This window comes from Limulus polyphemus, unplaced genomic scaffold (genome assembly GCF_000517525.1).
Source record: "Limulus polyphemus unplaced genomic scaffold, Limulus_polyphemus-2.1.2 Scaffold1011, whole genome shotgun sequence".
NCBI lineage: Eukaryota > Metazoa > Arthropoda > Merostomata > Xiphosura > Limulidae > Limulus > Limulus polyphemus.
Window position 1 is genome coordinate 270,473 of NW_013666621.1, and position 14,330 is coordinate 284,802.

The 14,330-nt window shown below is 33.7% G+C and overlaps 1 protein-coding gene across 4 annotated transcripts in view; it reads right to left on the bottom strand.

Moving 5' to 3' along the window:
- Positions 1–14,330, bottom strand: part of LOC106461691 (calcium/calmodulin-dependent 3',5'-cyclic nucleotide phosphodiesterase 1-like) — a 51,005-nt gene that overhangs the window by 7,905 nt on the left and 28,770 nt on the right. For all 4 annotated transcript variants that reach the window (XM_013921539.2, XM_022388708.1, XM_013921538.2 and 1 more), the window contains 7 exons: positions 9,387–9,503; positions 8,245–8,385; positions 6,377–6,477; positions 5,448–5,573; positions 5,033–5,137; positions 3,818–3,938; positions 372–453 (listed from right to left, as the gene is read on the bottom strand). In XM_013921539.2, the coding sequence (XP_013776993.1) occupies positions 372–453; positions 3,818–3,938; positions 5,033–5,137; positions 5,448–5,573; positions 6,377–6,477; positions 8,245–8,385; positions 9,387–9,503 (793 nt within the window). The remainder of the gene's footprint in view (positions 1–371; positions 454–3,817; positions 3,939–5,032; positions 5,138–5,447; positions 5,574–6,376; positions 6,478–8,244; positions 8,386–9,386; positions 9,504–14,330) is intronic.

Sequence of the window (14,330 nt, forward strand, 5' to 3'; positions counted from 1 at the left end):
ATAAAAAAATCGTTTATTTTTGTTATCATAGTTCTAATTACATTTTGGTGTTGTAATTACATATCTAGACCTTCTGTTTAGGTTTGCATTGTTTCGTAAAAAAATCGTTTATTTTTGTTATCATAGTTCTAATTACATTTTGGTGTTGTAAACCTTCTGTTTAGGTTTGCATTGCAAACTTCTTGGAATTACAACAGAGTGATTGAGAGACACTTTGTAAAATGGTATTAGCATCCACACGAGCTGGTTGTTGGTTGTGTAGACTATATTTGACTATCAATATCAAGTTGGGAAAACTTGAACATTTCTGAGATCAGCTCAGTACATTCATCTGCACGTAATGTTATCTTTAATGTGGCGATTCCTCTTACCGATCTGAGATTCAGCTACTAACGTTGTGTTTCTATCACAAAGTGGTGAAAAGGGCAGACCTAGTTCTCTTTCTTTGTCGCCCTGCAAAAGAACGAAAGGTAGCTATAAACAAAACACACTAACAATAAGTAACTACTGAAACTGAATGATTGTATATTACTAACACATCCGAAATATCATCAATCAATAGTAATTCAATCATTCTAGATGTGATTTTATTCAAGTGAAAATATTTAAATATTTACTTCGTTGTGCAGTAAAGTAACATTCGATCTTTCACATATCAGTTGATTACGTCTAATACCAGTTGTCTTTGTTTCACATCCATAAACGAACATTTAGTGTCAACAGTATCTTGAAAGACCACCTTTCTCATTTTTGTAACGTACATTTGGAGGAACAACGTTTATACTTATTGTAAGTTAGTTAAATAAACAAACAAATAATTAACCCACCTAAAACAAGATTTCGACAAATTTATAACTATGTTATGTCGTCAGGTCAAGAATTGCAAACACAAAAGTAACAGCTTTGAAAAGAATGTTAAATTATATTTCAGGGTCACTGAGTGCAGGCGGTTGATAAACATGAATGATAATGGAACTATACCACAGTACAACAATACTGTAAGTAAGAACGATTCTAGCTATAAAATCAAGTTTACATGGTAGATGTAAAAGCGTACTTATAGTTGGAAGAAATGTTCCGTTGAATATAATGACAAAGTAAAACTGAATAGGCTATATAAGTTGATTCCATTAAAAATAAATTAATAATGGTTAACGAAATATATAAACCAAAATGGTAATTTCAACTCATTTAGTTAAAAATACACAGATCTAGTTTTAAATTGATAATCTAGGTTAAATCTAACTTGAGTATAACATTTTTTTACGAAACAGCTATTTCTGTTTTCTTTTTTGCACACACACACACACACACACACCTGATTTAGTGAACCAACTCTCTGCCAAATGGTATGTAGAAACACTGTCCAAGTAGAAGAAAAACGTGGACCAGCATTTGATAGAAGTTGTGGTATGCGGGCAGATCATGGGCTTTTTACGTTCTTTAGTAGTTAAGAATTATTCAAAATTTTCAATTATGTAGTTTCCGCACATTCATGGTGGCTACTGGTGGTCTAAAAAGTCGTCAATTGTCTTTTTCGTTTCTTTGTTCTCACACGAGAAATGTCTACTTGACTGATAGGAATGTTCTAACATAGGATCAGGTATTTGGATTAAATTCATTCATGCTTAAACCTTTTTTGCTTATCGACTATGATGTTCGCCAAGGGGGTAGCCCATCAATACTCAGTTGTTATCTGAGAACAGGAGGTCACGAGGTAATGCTGTTCTCGATCAAAGGGGTAGCCCATCAATACTCAATGCTGCCTGAGAACAGGAGGTCACGAGGTAACGCTGTCCCCAGATCAAGAAGGTAGCTCATAAATACTCAATGCTGCCTAAGAACAGGAGATCACGAGGTAACGCTGTCCCCAGATCAAGGAGGTAGCCCATCAATACTCAATGCTGTCTGAGAACAGGAGGTCACGAGGTAGCGCTGTCCCCTGCTCAAAGAGTATTCATTCTAAATTCTTGCGCGCTTTCTAGTCTAGTTTCCCACTAAAAAATCAAGAAAGAAGACTTGTTTTTGAGATCATTGTGTTTAGTTCAACGAAAGTTTAACTCGAGAGAAAGAAAGTACTTCTGGTAGGAAGGATTATCCACACACTCAGTTTTCTGTGTTCTTGTAATTCAAAAATTGATTTTGCTTATTTTATACAAAGTGTCCAGACTAGCATTGGAAACTAAGTCTGCTTTCCTCAGACAAAAAGTTCACTTAAGTCGGCTTTCCTCAGTCAAAAAGTTCACTGGGCCAAAGTTGCTGCTAGTCAATTCTTTTTTTGGGAAATTACTTTAATCTGAGAATACCATAAGATTATGGATTACGAATTGGCACGGTATAAAACTAGTTATTAAGATTATTTGAAACGCTGTAGCTCATCTGAGAATACCACAAGATTATGGATTATGAATTGGCACGATTTAGAACTAGTTATTAAGATTATTTGAAACGCTGTAGCTCATCTGAGAATACCACAAGATTATGGATTATGAATTGGCACGATTTAGAACTAGTTATTAAGATTATTTGAAACGCTGTAGCTAAATGCTATGCATTATAATAGAATTTTCGTTTCTACACTTGATTCAGTGTCATTTCTTTCCCATATTTAATGTAAGGTATAAATTTGTGTTTGTTTGTGGACTTTTTATTTCGCTATTTAATTCACTGACACTTATATGATGTATTTTAAAGTTCCACCACTACAATTGTAAGTTGTATTTATCGCCATTTTTAAATTATTTTCTAGTTAAGATAACAATTACGTAGAATACTTTTGTAGTGTAACTCAATTTCACTTTTACGCATATCTCTCGTCAGGCTGTCCTGATGATGACCTTAAGAGAGGGCTGAAAGCTTGTAAGAAAGGTTCCTATGGGGACAAAAACCTCATTTTATGAGTGGTAATAGAAATATAGGAACTTGTACCCAAATTTTATGAATAACATTTAAGAAAATATATGAAAATAATATATAAAATCTTCTGTAAAAAAAGTTGGCCTGAACTTGAAAGTCATTCGAATGCCCATCCATACTATCAAGGTATTTGGTTTGATAAACTGAAATATCTTGGCTGAAATGTTGCTAATAACAGCCAATATCTTTTCGATTTTGTTAGGACGGTAGTCATTAGAGTTAAGCTGTGACTAATGGTCTTTAGAATTTAACGTGTTCACTGCCCTATGTCCTACCGGTGAGTCAAAACTGACTTTTAGTTACGGACCAAGTGACACACCGGTGGGTCCAAGACAGTTATGTTTTAAAGCCCCAAATTTCTCTTGTAGCATATGTGTTTGGGACACTGTGACTGCTACTTGGCACCTCTTGGATGTTTAATGTTTTTATACTTAATTTGTTATGCGGCAGCGAACGCCTTTTAGCGCTATTTGACGGGTGTGCGAAAAGTCAGCTTTGTTGTTTCACTTAATGAATTCTAACTTTGTTTATTTCCTTATAATGTGTTTATGAATTTAGATATATGTGACATTATATACTTTATTGTCCATAAACATCTGAATTAACTTAAAACGTCTATTTCAGCTCAATTAGGTCGTATTACCCATAGTGATTAAGATCTGCAAACAGCTGATCATTTAATAATAATAATAATATGAAAATACTTCCATCAAAACTAAAATTTAAACATTTACATATTGTGAGTGGACTTACCTGAACAATATATTTTATTAGAATAGACCTATTCGCAATGATAAAACATCTGAATCAAATGAAGAGCAAAAGTAGAGTAGTAATGTCAATTTACACACCAAAACACACTTAAAATACACGAATCACAGATATATAGTAGGACTACTACCTGTTGAAAGAATTCTTCCATGAGAAGCTTCGTCCAAGGGAAGTGTAACCTCCATTCCTTACTCGGATGGCTGATATCACAGCAGTGTAGAACAAGAGCCATGCTTTTTGCCTTGTCTATACTGCAAGTAAAGCAGCTCACTTCAAATTGACAGTTTAATGTTTTGTGGTACATGAATTATATAAATACACATTACAGGTTAATAAAAAAAACTCAAGACTAAAGAATATTTAAATGTGTAAAAGCTGTTATTCAGAAACAAAGTTTACTGGATTAGTGCTGGCTAGGAAAAGGTGTGTTTGATAGCTGTTGTTTAAGTCACGTGGCCCCCATATGACTCAGTTAAGACAATTATATTACAGATCAAAAACCGTTATCCTAGCCAAGAGTAAGCCAGTGTGGAAACTGAAGTTATATGAATGTAAATAACTTTGAAAAAAATTAGAACTATATTACTTTATAACCATCATAATTGATGAAGTACGATTAATATATTTTTCTTTTTAAGCTCTAGTTGTTTCTTGGAAAATTTTATGCAAAGTTACACAAATATATAAGTGGGAAGATAGCTAGCCAACAGCTAATTCCTGGAGCGTGTTTTTGTAGAATCGGACCTCATACCATGAATACTCCGATTCACAATCCGAACATGCTAACCAGGGCTCAAAACTTTGCATGATTCAACCACTCCGTAAAGTTTTATAACACCAACTTGCTTATGATGTTATTGATGAAACAGAAAATCGTTTCAGATATGTAGCAGATTAATCGACTAACACGTTCAAGATAACTTTTAAATGAGGTGGTTTATATACGCTTTGTATTCTTTGGAATATACATGCAAAAGATTAGTATAAATGTGTTGCTTCTACATACCTCAATCACTTTGTTCTGACTTTAGTGTTATCAGTTGTTTTGAGGGTTACCTATATATATATATAAATAAGGTATGTTGTTTTTGTTAGCCCTATTACCCCTCAAACTTATCAATAACAATATTATATATTAATAAAAATAGCAAACCAATGTATTCGATGTTCACAAAATGTTTAAACATCACAGTTAAGCATAACGAACGAATACTAAGTTTGCAACCCAATAACTCTAGCGGCTTAAATTATACGCAGAAAAGTCAACATTATTGTGTTGAGTAATTACTTTGTGCTTGGAATACAGGATACAACATTCACGGCTATGATTTACTGAATAACTTACTTGAGCTCTTTGTGAGTTATTAGCGTTTTTATTGTTTTGAGGTGGTGAAAATGTGACGACATATCTGTTCCAAGCACCATCTCTACTACCAACCCTCGGAAATCTCTGTATTGAAATCAAACAATTTAAGGTATTGCAAAAAAAAAAACACCTTGTAAATACAATGAACAAAATTTAAAAATAAGCTAAAACTTCAAAGTAAATCAACGGTTAACTTTACCATTAAAAATACAGAGAGTATATGTACACGTGTAATTTTAATATACAGTATTTAACCTAATCCTAAAAACCAACAACATTTATTTATACTAATAGGGGCTATCTTTAAATAGAGGTGAAAAGTTTAAAACTGTTGGTTTTCATTTTTCTTTGTTGGAGCTATTAGTTTAGAATTCAATTTGTTTAGGTACTTCACCTGTATTCTTCCTTGCTAAGATTTTGAAGCACATTGAGATTTTCGTCCTTCAACAACCTGAAAGCTGCACTTAGATGGTGATTTTCTAGAACCGCTCTATCGTTATACAACAATGCCATTTCTGATCTGTGGAAGGAAATTGCCACTTTAAAACCGAATACTTTTTCATCTATAATATCATATAGAAACATGACGAACCCATGGAAGTAAATAAAATTCGTATTTATCGGAGGAAGCAGTATTTCTTTGTGGAGAACTACTTAATTTTTTCGGAAAAATAATTGTAAACAAAAACGTCAGCATTAATTTTGTTAATTGTAGTGAAAAAAATATAATTACAGTTTTGCACAGACATATATTTATTCACAAAATGACAACAAGAGAAAATTGTGTCCACAGAAATTATAAAATCATTCTTATTTTTAAACTGAGATGGAACATCTAAAGTCAAGCCACAAAGTACTTACCTGGACCTGAGATAGAACATCTGAAGTCAAGCCACAAAGTACTTACCCGGACCTGAGATAGAACATCTAAAGTCAAGACACAAAGTTATTTCCCCGGACATGAGATAGAACATCTAAAGTCAACCACAAAGTACTTACCTGGACCTGAGATAGAACATCTAAAGTCAAGCCACAAAGTACTTACCCCGGACCTGAGATAGAACATCTAAAGTCAAGCCACAAAGTACTTACCCGGACATGATATAGAACATCTAAAGTCAAGCCACAAAATACTTACCCGGACCTGAGATAGAACATCTAAAGTCAAGCTACAAAGTACTCTACCCGGACCTGAGATAGAACATCTAACGTCAAGCTACAAAATACTTACCTGGACCTGAGATCGAACATCTAAAGTCAAGCTACAAATTACTCATCCGAACCTGAGATAGAACATCTAAATTCAAGCCACAAAGTTCTTACCCGGACATAACATGAAAGTTGTTTGTTGTTCCAGTGTGTTCGTAATCGTGTATAACAGCGGCGAACAAAGTAGCAAACACCTCCACGTCCGTCAACCAGTTCTGTAAAGTTAGAAACGCTAGTAAAGTAGGTAAAAACTAATTGTCCCATTTGTAGTTGTTTTAGGCTTCATGTATAGATAAAAATCAATTGATCGTTTAATTTATTAAAAGTCAAGCATACAATAGTCCAGTATTCTATAAGCAAAACATGAAGTCTTCGGATTTGATCTGAAATCTTGTCAAACAGTCCAACATACCGTATTGCCCCTAATTAAAGCCCCCCTCTCTAATTATCACCCCTTCTCAGGTATTTTTGTAAAACTTACCTTGTGTGACAGCAATAAATAATCCTCTAATGTAATCCCCTTTATTACTGTAATTTTGATTTTAAAAAAGAAAGAAAGATATACATACACATTTATTAGCAGTGAAATCAACAAATCACACGTGAAAAATTAGTGCTCCCTTTTGCAGTTTGCAACACCCCAGGGTCAGCGTTGATCATAATCGGCTCTCAAAAAATACGAAAATGTGTCCGCATGTCCGTCATTAACAGCGGACACAGACCATTATTTCCAGAACAATGAGGAATAATATTCTACATATGTCCACCAAGTTTCATCAAAATCTGATCAGTTTTGAATGAGTTATAGGGCAAAATAGTGTGAAAAACCAATCCCCATGTTGACAAATAAGTATTTTGTGAGCTTGCTGCGTCCTTGACCTTCCCAAAACTAACCACTTCTAAGTTGAGTCATAGTCTAAATGTATACCAACTTTCGTCCAAATCCGTTAGCAGTTTTTGAGAAATTCTGCTGACAACACAAACGGTGGCGGAGATAAACAGACAACCCGAACATCGCCAAAAAACCGGAACAATAAGATAGAAATGAACAACAACAATAAAACACGTTTGCTGCATGAAAACCTGAAATATTTTAAGAAACCAAATTACAGAGTAAAACGGAAAAGATAACCAATAATAAATAAAAAAAAATTGAGCGAACAAAATGTTATTAAGAAAGCAAACTAAAGAATTGAAGATAATCAACAATAAGAAAAGAACTGGGAAAAAAATAAGACCAACATACGATGTTTGCTTATAGAATATTGGACTATTGTATGCTTGGGGAAAAGTCCAAAACGTTGTCAAGAAGTTATTATATCGACACAGAAGTCAAAGGATAAAAACTTTGAAAAACCTAAAACGTTGCGAAAAAACTAAAGTAAACAGGAACATATTAAAATAAAGAATGTGTCAATAGAGAACCCGAAACGTCGTCCAACACAATATTAAAAAATATATAGAATGATAGACCTGATATGAAGTGATTTTATTTCTGTCAAACATATTGAAAGTTTAGATCAAGTAACTTGATTAAGGCACTTTTTAACGTACTATTTATCAATTACAAGTTTTGAAGTGAAACCTACAATGAAGAAATGAAAGATTATATTTGACTATATATGCAATTACAGCTAGAAATTAATGAAGGCACAGTAAAACAAGCTATTTATACACAATGCTCCAGAATTTGTAATTAACCAAAGACGGTCCCCTCTTCTCATACACATATTTTTGTTATAACTATGGTTTATTAGAATTGCAATGCAATTGCAAAATGTTACTTTCAAGCGTTATTTAAATTAATTGATTATATTTTGAGAAAGAGAAAAAGCAAAAAAGACGAATCAGATAATTAATACCTCAGTAAATCGAAGTGGCATTTGATTTATCATCATGTTCTTTTGAGTCAAGCCAGTAATGATATATAAGAATTATTTATAGTGGTTTAAGTTGAGTTTACACTTTGTTCTACTACTTACCGCTAATCCTGCCTGACAGAGCATGTAGTGGACGGTCTGTGTGACGTCAGCAGCATGAATGTTGTTATGGTAAGGATTCTTGTATTTACCGTAACCTGACTCTACGTGGATCAGAAAGTTTTCAAGAACTGTGACTGGAATCTGGAAATAAAAATACAATAGACGCTAAATAAAAATAAATCACTAAAACAAATACCAATATAAATAATACATGATGTAAAAAACACGCAATGTTGTACATTAAAACTAAAACTAAAGAAATAATGAATTAATGTATATCCATAACGAAAAAGCATGTATTCATAACTTCTGTTGCTATTGTTGTTGCCATATAAAGTAAATAATAATCAAGAGAAGGCTCACAAAAAAACAACCTTCGTAAGGTTTAAAATCCATTCCGTGGAAAGCGTGAACGTCCCGTTATTATTAGTATTATTTTTACAATCAAAGCAAAGTTGTTGAAATCTATTTCAATATATGCATTACATTTTAACGTAAAGATCTGTTTTGTAAATACATATTTTTCTACTCAACATAGTCAATGTCACATTACATTGTATTCAGTTAAACATGTAGTTGACTGTTACCTCCCAAGCTTCTCTTAAGCAATATCTTATTGCCACCACAGCATGTTAAAACTGAACTCGACAAATTTCACACAAAGCAAATTTTGAAATAAGTCGTATACAAAGCTTTACAAATAGCTGTTTAAGACTGACAGTGATCATCGTAATAATATTACGATTTCAAAGATTATCTAAGGAGTTCATAATGGTTAATACGAGTTCGCCTTCTTTAACACTTAGATATATGAAACAAAGTTCAAATTTATCATTACATCCTATCCTTGTAGTATGTTATACTTAGGAAGTTCTCACTTACAGATGTCTTTATAGCTTAAACTAATTGATAAAACAGAATATCGTAGACAATGCTGTAATTAGCAAACTAAGACTCTATCTCCGTCTTCTCTATAGATTTATTCTGATTAAAAAGTTTGATAACATATAAGTTCATGATACAAATATCAAACATTTCTTTTATGCATTTTTACTATAATTGATACTACCCTTTTTGAAAACCTTCTTAAAAATAATATAAGATTATGTGATTTAAGCAGCTCATTTTACTTCCCTCCTTACCTTAAACTTCGAGATTAAACCATATCGATTTAGTAGGTCAGTGGTAACGTAGCGAAGGATTTGACCACTGGATACTTGGTTCACAGAAAACACATCGAAAGACCAATTATCCATATTCTGGAAGATATACCAGAAAAACAACAGTAGACATTTGGAAAATAAAAATAGTATGTAATCTGAGAGTTCTGAAAATGTATTCAGTCACGTATTGACAAAAACAACAACAACAACAAAACATTCAGATTGAGTATACTTTGAACGTAGGAATTAAACACTTAAATTAAAATTAATCGAGGTGCATTTGTTGAAACATCTATATTTCTAGCCTAGAACATGTTGTTTGGTTAAACAATTTGATGATCTTTCTAACTTGAAGTTTATTTTCTATATTACTAGAGGGCAGCACGGCATTCTTTACCATTACTATTACTTCTTCTAAAGATCATTTTATAGGTGCTAAGAGTTCATTTATATATATTTATTTTTTGTTACGAATAGTGAATGACATATCAGGTCGTCAAGAGATTAATGTCGAGTTTTGGAACACTTTCATTAACCACTCCCAAAAAACGTACATCACGTATACTAGTTACACGAACTGCTTAAACGTCACGTTAGTGTAGCCTATATGAGGTGTAAAGTTTAGTATATTCTGATCCCTTATAGTGATGGCACACGACGAGACACACATTCGGTATGTAATGCTATTTGAATACAAGAAAGAAAACAACGCCTCTGTAGCCACAAAGAATATAAAAGCAGTTTATGGAAATGTTTTGAACGTTCGTAAGTGTCAACGATGGTTCAGCAAATTTCTTTCAGGTCACTTTAGCCTTGAAAACTGTGATGGCAGGGGCAAGCATGTTGGAATTGATGTTGATGCTCTGAAGATGCTTGTTGAGTCTAACCCAAGGCAACACACTCATGAAATGGCCCTGGAATTGAATGTCTCTTATGAAACAATATGTAAACATATAAGGAATATGGGAAAAGTCCATAAAGGAGGTGTTTGGGTGCCTCACGAACTACCCGATGATCATCGTTTCCAACGTGTGAACGTTGCTTCGTCTCTTCTGGCGCGTAATGCGCGTAATTGGACAGAACTGTCACCGGTGATGAAAAATGGATTGTCTATGCGAATATTAACCGCCAAAAACAATGGCTCAGTCCTTGACAAAACCACTTCCGACCCAAAAACCTAGACTCAACCCGCAGAAAGTAATGGTTTTCATTTGGTGGGACATCAAAGGAGGAATTCATTTCCAACTTCTTAATCCACAGCGAACTGTTAACGCAGAGATCTATAGACAGCAACTGGAACGTTTATATCAAGCTCTTCATCATAAACGCTTTTCACTTTCGTCAATCGGAAAGGTGTTCTTCTTCTCCACGACAATGCACGTGCACATGTGGCACGTTTGATGCAACACAAGATTATGGAATTGGGTTGGGAAGTTCTCCCCCACCTACCATGTTCTCCAGATATGGCACCATCAGATTACCATCTTTTTCGTTCGCTGCAACACCCTCTTAATGGGAAAACGTATGCAAATGTAGAAGGTGTTAAAGAAGACATTGACATGTTTTTTGCTTCAGAGCCAAGTGACTTCTTTAATCAGGGCATTAACAATCTGCTTGTGAGATGGAAAAGCATCATCGATAAGAATGGAGACTGTTTCATTTAATAAATGTTTTGATATACAAGTTGTTCTAAAAAAAGCGACATTAACATCTTGACGACCTGATATATACTCAAAGTAGCGCATTGTCCGTTTTTTTATACACACACACACACACACGTATCATTTTCGATACAACACAGAAATCATTGGGACCCAAGACGGAAGAGTTTTGTGAAAGCATTAGAGCGATAAGGTTAGTCCTTTCTTCTGTACGCTTCTCTGGAAAAGTCACTTTCTTACTTGCTTAGATGAAATTCGTTGAAATAGTTAAATTTTGATTCACTTCATAAACACGTATATAGCTATTTAGGCGACTTTATAATTACAATAAGCTTTAGTTTTGCTTAGCCAATAATGCGAAATAGTAATTTTAAAGGAGGTTTTAAACGGGTGATTTTTATGGCTGCCATTTTGTTTCATCACAATCCTCACTATTACAAAATACTACCGTACTTCATAATAATAACTTCTTTAAGAAGATCTTCTTTGGTTTCGATATGTATGTTTGTTATACCAGCTATTCGTATTTCTGGGTCCATTTGAAGACTGCCATGAATTATTCTACAAGTAGATTGCATTCTTTAATATTATGATATATTTCGTGATTTAAAACTACCTCTCTCCCTAATTCTTCCACTATTTTCTTCTGTTTTGCAATAAATGATTCATTTATTATTGGTGTTTTCTGTTAATTTCTTGTTATTAACCATTTCACTGTCAATTTTTGCTTTAATTATGAATGCCTAAGCTTCGATTCTCGTTCTTGCAATTTGTAGGCCCGGCATTGATAGGTGGTTAGGGCGCTCGACTCGAAATCTGAGGGTCGCGAGTTCGAATACCCGTCACACCAAACGTACTTGCCCTTTCAGCCGTGGGGGCGTTATAATGTGACAGTCAATCCCACTATTCGTTGATAAAAGAGTAGCCCAAGAGTTGGCGGTGAATGGTGATTACTATCTGCTTTCCCACTGCTAAATTAGGAACGGCTAACGTAGAGAGCCCTCGTGTAGCTTTGCTCGAAATTCAAAACAAACAAACAGTTTTGTAATTTAAATGTTTTCAATTTTCTTCTGAAATTAATGTTTTGGAACTTCCTCCGAATTATCGGTGGTTTTTTAGAAATGATGTTATAAATGTTTTGCTTACAGTTAATTTTTTCTCTTTGAACTGTATTGTTGTCAACTTTGTTTTGTTTGCATTTTCTTGAGACTGTAGAAACTTAGGTTTTATATTTTATCATAAAGAAGAAATGTCAAAAAAACTCTTGAATACAAATATCCAAAGCCGGACTAATTTCGTTTTTACATTATTTTTCTGATTTTAACTTTTTATAACAGTAATTAGAACAAGAAGAAATATAACTTTCAGTTAAACAAGGTGTTAATTATGTATGTTAGGTTAGGACACAATAACAAGGAATAAGTGATTGTTTTTTTACTGTCATATGCTTACTTAACTACTTCTATTAAGTATTTGTTTCAACTTTTCCAATCTTCAAACAATTTCATATAAGACATTGAACTGGAAATCTTAGATCAAGATCAAACTAGCATAAATCACGAATGAAAAATAATCTAAGTAGCTCCCCTCGACCGTAAAAATATTTCTATGTTTATATCAAAATTTAGTTTTTTTAACTTATATGTTTTTACCTATTTTTCGGAATGAAAACAATTTTGATTAAAGAGTGTTGTTATAAATAAATCTCTATTTAGAAATTTAAAGTAACGTTGAATAGCAACCAAACTGATTTTTGATTTAAATTTTAATTAGGGGTAAAACTCGTATTTCGCGTACGTAACATTTTTTTAGTTGTGGTATTTTGTATTTGATTGCACAAAGCTTGTAAAAGGTAAAGACAGTGAAGTGTATTTAAAGTAATTAGAAGAGTTAAGTGACCTACTTACACTTCACGTAGAGTTCTGAACGAATTTGGTGGCCGAGCGGAGCATCTCACTGACTGCGACGTTAAACCTATTCCATAGCACGTGATACCCACCATACACCTCTACTACAAAAGACACTTCGAGCGGAATGGTCTGATAAAAAAAACAAACCAATCGAGTTGTATACTAACAGTCACCAGATTTAGTGACGCTTTCAAAATCTGAGTATCATGGGCAAGTATTAACACTCGACAGTGTAATGGTACCAGTGTACTTTAAGTTGTTTAAATAAATGAAATTAACACATAAAATCTTAACACTGAGGTGGGGCTATGAGGGACGACACATCCATTCTCCGACTGCCTTTTATTTTGCAATGAATAGTACTATTCTACACCCACCCCTCTCTTACGCATATATTGCGTCGTCCGTACTTCCCTGCTCCGACTCATTTCTGCACAACTTAACGAAACTTAAAAAGCTTCACACGCACTCTCACACGGTACTTTTAATTGTATAGATAATATTTTTAAGGATTAATTTATATTTTTTTTATAAAAGTCAATTGTTACTAATCGATTTGTTCTTTCTTTAGAAATATTCGCTAATAAGCAGCTTTGAAGTTACTTTTAACATTTCAATAGAAATAAAACATTTATACTTGTGTCTCTCTCATGTAATCATTTTATGCTTAAGTGGGCTTATAATTTCATGTAAAGAAAATATACCTTTTTTACCAATATTGGAGGACAACCTATATTCTCCCCTTTCAGAAATTATTGGAAGGGGCAGGCCCCCGCCTTACCTCCATATTCTTCTTACACCACTGATATATATCCTTTACTTCACTTCTGCCATAAAAGCGTTTTGTTTTTCATCCGATTAGGTCTTGGAGTATGGTTTGTCACGATGTCAGCAGGATTATCGCTCCTTTCATGGTCGGTACTATGGGCTTTTGTGCTGTTTTCATTCGTCATAGGCTTAAGCTTGAAGATACAGAATACTATGATTCTTACTCTTGCAGCTGCTGCCCTAGAACATCTTCCTTACAAACAAATCCGGAATCACCGTTCCATCTATATATTTATTATCTGTCTCTTCTTATTCTGTGCTGGAGTACTGTTTACTTCTCTGGTAAGTACTAAATAATATTTCTTTATTTTGAGCTACAATGGTTTTTCTTAAAAAGTGAAGAAAATTAAAATTCTATGTATAAAGTCAACGTCATAGCTACTGGTGAAGAAACTGGAATTTAGGATAAAGTCAACGTCATAGCTACTAGTGAAGAAACTGGAATCTAGGATAAAGTTAACGTCATAACTACTACTGAAGAAACTGGAATCTAGGATAAAGTTAACGTCATAACTACTACTGAA